The sequence below is a fragment of the Gymnoscopelus braueri genome (genome assembly GCF_963280865.1).
Source record: "Gymnoscopelus braueri genome assembly, chromosome: 24".
Taxonomy (NCBI): Eukaryota; Metazoa; Chordata; class Actinopteri; order Myctophiformes; family Myctophidae; genus Gymnoscopelus; species Gymnoscopelus braueri.
In genome coordinates, this window is record NC_137626.1 from 305001 (window position 1) to 310000 (window position 5000).

General features: G+C 39.6%; 1 protein-coding gene across 1 annotated transcript in view; it reads left to right on the forward strand.

Moving 5' to 3' along the window:
* Positions 1-5000, forward strand: part of xdh (xanthine dehydrogenase) — a gene marked incomplete at its 5' end in the record, with an annotated part of 70071 nt that overhangs the window by 39756 nt on the left and 25315 nt on the right. Inside the window, one exon of the mRNA XM_080421986.1 lies at positions 498-594. Within this exon, the coding sequence (XP_080278112.1) occupies positions 498-594 (97 nt within the window). The remainder of the gene's footprint in view (positions 1-497; positions 595-5000) is intronic.

A 5000-nucleotide genomic window follows, 5' to 3' on the forward strand; every position in this document is an offset into this window, starting at 1 on the left:
GCCTAATAAAATATTCAATGAATCAATCAATGGCCCATTAATTAGTCAATTGGCCCATTAATTACAGTCAATTGTGACTCTGGCCGTCACAACTCTCACAGCCCTGTAAGGGTCCATTTTAACTCGTTTAGACAAAAACGGTTTGTAGAGAAAACAGCAAAATAAAATATCAGATGTTTTCTGTTTAGACAGGGGCGTTTTCGGGGGTTGAAAACGCAATAAAGTGAAACCTTTTTCCAGAGTAGCCTCGTTCCCAGACTTACTTATTACCCTTATTACTTATTACTTACTCATCTAACTAACTCTATAACCCTACATAAGCCTCGTTCCAGACTTACTCATCTCACTAACTCTATAACCCATTTGGTTAGAATGATTGTGATGTATTTAGTAAACCAGGTCTCAGAGGTCAGAGGTGAATGTATTTATTTAGTACATTTTGCTTTAGATATCTGTGTGTTACAGTTGTTGTAATTGACAGTTGTTGTGATTGACAGGACGCCATCGGCGCCCAGTCATTCTATCAGCCAATCAGAACCCTCCAGAGAGGAGACCTGGAGGCGGGATTTAAACAGGCCGACCATATCCTGGAAGGTAATGATTAGTAATGATTACTATCACAATATAGAGCTATTTAACACTGTTACTGAACAAACACTCTATAGTAATGATTACTATCACAATATAGAGCTATTTAACACTGTTACTGAACACACACTCTATAGTAATGATTACTATCACAATATAGAGCTATTTAACACTGTTACTGAACAAACACTCTATAGTAATGATTACTATCACAATATAGAGCTATTTAACACTGTTACTGAACACACACTCTATAGTAATGATTACTATCACAATATAGAGCTATTTAACACTGTTACTGAACAAACACTCTATAGTAATGATTACTATCACAATATAGAGCTATTTAACACTGTTACTGAACAAACACTCTAATGATTACTATCACAATATAGAGCTATTTAACACTGTTACTGAACAAACACTCTATAGTAATGATTACTATCACAATATAGATCTATTTAACACTGTTACTGAACAAACACTCTATAGTAATGATTACTATCACAATATAGAGTAGATGTTAGGACAGCAGAGTCACTGCCCATATTTCGCCGCAGACTGAAAACCCACCTCTTCAGGAAACACTACCCTTCCTCTCTGCCTGACCTACTTGTTGTTAACTAGTTGTACGAACGCTTGTTCTCTATTGCTGTATTGTTTATTGGATTATTGGATTGTTTATTGGATCTTGTTTAGTCGATACACTTATTTGTTTTAGCTCATGCTCATTTGATTTAGCTATTTTGTCTCATCTGTTTAAGGAAATAGGTAGCTGATATATTGCACTTTTACCTTAGCGCTAGGTATACTCTTGGTTGCTTGTTTTTGCAGAAAATGCACTAAAGACTTCTGGTGATTAGTAGTTTTCGTTCCCTACCTATGTTGAATACACTTATTGTAAGTCGCTTTGGATAAAAGCGTCTGCTAAATGACTGTAATGTAATGTAATGTAATATAGATCTATTTAACACTGTTACTGAACAAACACTCTATAGTAATGATTACTATCACAATATAGAGCTATTTAACACTGTTACTGAACAAACACTCTATAGTAATGATTACTATCACAATATAGAGCTATTTAACACTGTTACTGAACAAACACTCTATAGTAATGATTACTATCACAATATAGAGCTATTTACACTGTTACTGAACAAACACTCTATAGTAATGATTACTATCACAATATAGATCTATTTAACACTGTTACTGAACACACACTCTATAGTAATGATTACTATCACAATATAGAGCTATTTAACACTGTTACTGAACACACACTCTATAGTAATGATTACTATCACAATATAGAGCTATTTAACACTGTTACTGAACAAACACTCTATAGTAATGATTACTATCACAATATAGATCTATTTAACACTGTTACTGAACAAACACTCTATAGTAATGATTACTATCACAATATAGAGCTATTTAACACTGTTACTGAACAAACACTCTATAGTAATGATTACTATCACAATATAGATCTATTTAACACTGTTACTGAACAAACACTCTATAGTAATGATTACTATCACAATATAGAGCTATTTAACACTGTTACTGAACAAACACTCTATAGTAATGATTACTATCACAATATAGATCTATTTAACACTGTTACTGAACAAACACTCTATAGTAATGATTACTATCACAATATAGATCTATTTAACACTGTTACTGAACAAACACTCTATAGTAATGATTACTATCACAATATAGATCTATTTAACACTGTTACTGAACAAACACTCTATAGTAATGATTACTATCACAATATAGAGCTATTTAACACTGTTACTGAACAAACACTCTATAGTAATGATTACTATCACAATATAGCAGGAGGGGCGAACTCCACTTGCGACCGCGACGGGTCGCTTCGACGGCTGTCTATCTCGTCGCAACGGGTGCCCATCGTCGCGGGTGCCTGACTCGTCCCGACGGGTCGCCACGGGTGCCCATCGTCTCGACGGGTGCCTGACTCGTCGCGACGATTGCCCATCGTCTCGACGGGGGCCTGTTTTTGTCGGCGTTTCACCCGTGCGTCGGAGAACGGGCGCTCGTGGCCGCATCTGCCTCTCTCCCTCCTTCCCTCCTTCCTATGTGTGTGCTCCCCCCCCCCCCCACCCGACCGCCTCCCCCTGTGGGGTAGGGGGTCGGGTGGGGGTCCCTGCGGACCTTTGGGGGGGGGGGGGGGGGGGGGGGGGGGGTCCGGGTCCCCTTGGGAATCCCTTTACGCATGCCTTCATTTGTCCCCGTGAATAGGGCTGAATTCCCGAAGTTAACTTTCAATTTGATTTCTTCCATTATTTTAATCCAATAACCATATGTTGCATCACATTTTATCGATTGATATAACTTCAATAACCTCCGGAAATAAGGAATTTGTTTGATTCGATTTGAACGTTTAATGGCCTATTGAAAAGACAAGTGTTTTTGGAGACGCTTTTCTTTTACGCATGAGAGAGAGAGAGAGAGAGAGAGAGAGGGGGGGGAGAGAGAGAAAGAGAGAGCGCACGCACGCAGACGGAATGTGTCCTTCTGGGGGGTCCCCGTGGATCTTTGGGGGTCCCCGGGAGACCCCCCCAACGCAATAGATAACACCAGAAATCACACTATACAATGCATTTACATTCAGCTGATCTACGAGCTCATATCCATGCTGCTTTGCGAAAGCCGCGCATTGCGACGTATTCTGTCTGTCTGTCTGTCTGTCTGTCTGTTTAAGTGTGTTAAGTTTTCCATTGAACTATTCAGCACCGAAATAAATTACTCATCCATTCATTAATGCATTCATTCATTCATTCTTTCATTCAATTTACTGCTTTAAGGAAATTATGTCTGTAGGAGCCATGAATGGGATTGTTGCAATGTGTGGTTATGTTGATTATATGTTTGGTCAATGAAATGAATGCGCTGTCACTGGTGCTATGGATGCTTGATTGACGGGGCCTGATTAATTCATAAACGTCACCTGTAGTTTACTTTACCCAGGCCAGCGTAATATTAACTGTTATGAAACTCTCTAAGTACTGGACCCTCGTCTGGTTCTGACCGACAGGTGTGTGTGCAGGCTGGGTGGTGTGTGACAATCTGGTTGAATCATTCCTTTGGTACGGCGACTGCGGCTGGTCTGGAGGCAATATAACTTCATCAAAATCTGTCGGAACTTCGGAAGTCCTGTCGGGTTTACTGCAGGAGGAGCTTAGCTTACTGCTGAGTGACTTCGTCGAAATTCAATAACTTTTATTCAAGGGGGGGGGGGGTGTTGTAGCCTATTTGCTAGGTGGGTTGGTTAACATGCTGGACTAAAAAAAGAGGCTCCGAGAGGCGAGAGAGAGCTGAGAGAGAGAGTGTGTGTGTTTGGAGAGAGCGCGTGCGTGCGAGAGAGAGAGAGAGAGAGAGAGCGTGTGTGTGTGTGTGTGTGTGTGTGTGTGTGTGTGTGTGTGTGTGTGTGTGTGTGTGTGTGTGTGTGTGTGTGTGTGTGTGTGTGTGTGTGTGTGGAGAGAGCGTGTGAGAGAGAATATGAAATATTTTTATAGTTTCACAAGATAGTATTAGTATTACTCAAAATGTTAATGTACACATCTGTTTACACATTTATTTAATTCCTATTTATATTCAATATTTATTTGTACATACATTGTTTTATCTTGATTGGCTGTTCCACTTTTGCTTTGGCAATGTAAACATATGTTTTGTCATGCCAGGCAATAAAGCTAATTTGATTTGATTTGATTTGATTTGAATTGAATTGAATTGAATTGAATTGAATTGAATTGAATTGAATTGAATTGAGAGAAAACCTTTAGCTGAGAAAGATGAAGCAGGAGCCAGGGACCCATTTTGTTGCAGATTAAACTTTTCAATAGATTTCATAGATAGCTTGCCCACTCTGTTTTGGTGCCTACCTTTCCCTGGTGCCCAGTCTGCCCTCCTTTCCCTAGTGCCCACTCTGTTTTAGTGCCCACAGCAGTCTTGTGTTGGATTCATGTTCAGTATTTTTAGGCGCCCACTTAGTCGCAGCATGAGGCTTCGTTTGTGAACTTGTAGATCTGCTATTTTCGACTACTGTTACTCTCAGAATAGGGATGCTAGGGTTTTAACAAATTGTCTTTGTTATGCAGTACGATCTATAGCAGTGTTTATCAACCTTTTTTGTGCCAAGGCACACCTGGCTTAGCCAAAAGATCACAGGGCACACCTATATACGGTGTATACACACACACACACACACACACACACACACACACACACACACACACACACACACACACACACACACACACACACACACAGTGTATTGGGCAGGTATAAAGAAACCTTGACCATTACAAATATTTAAATCTTTGGCCTACAAATATATACACTTGGGTCACTTCAAGTTCTTC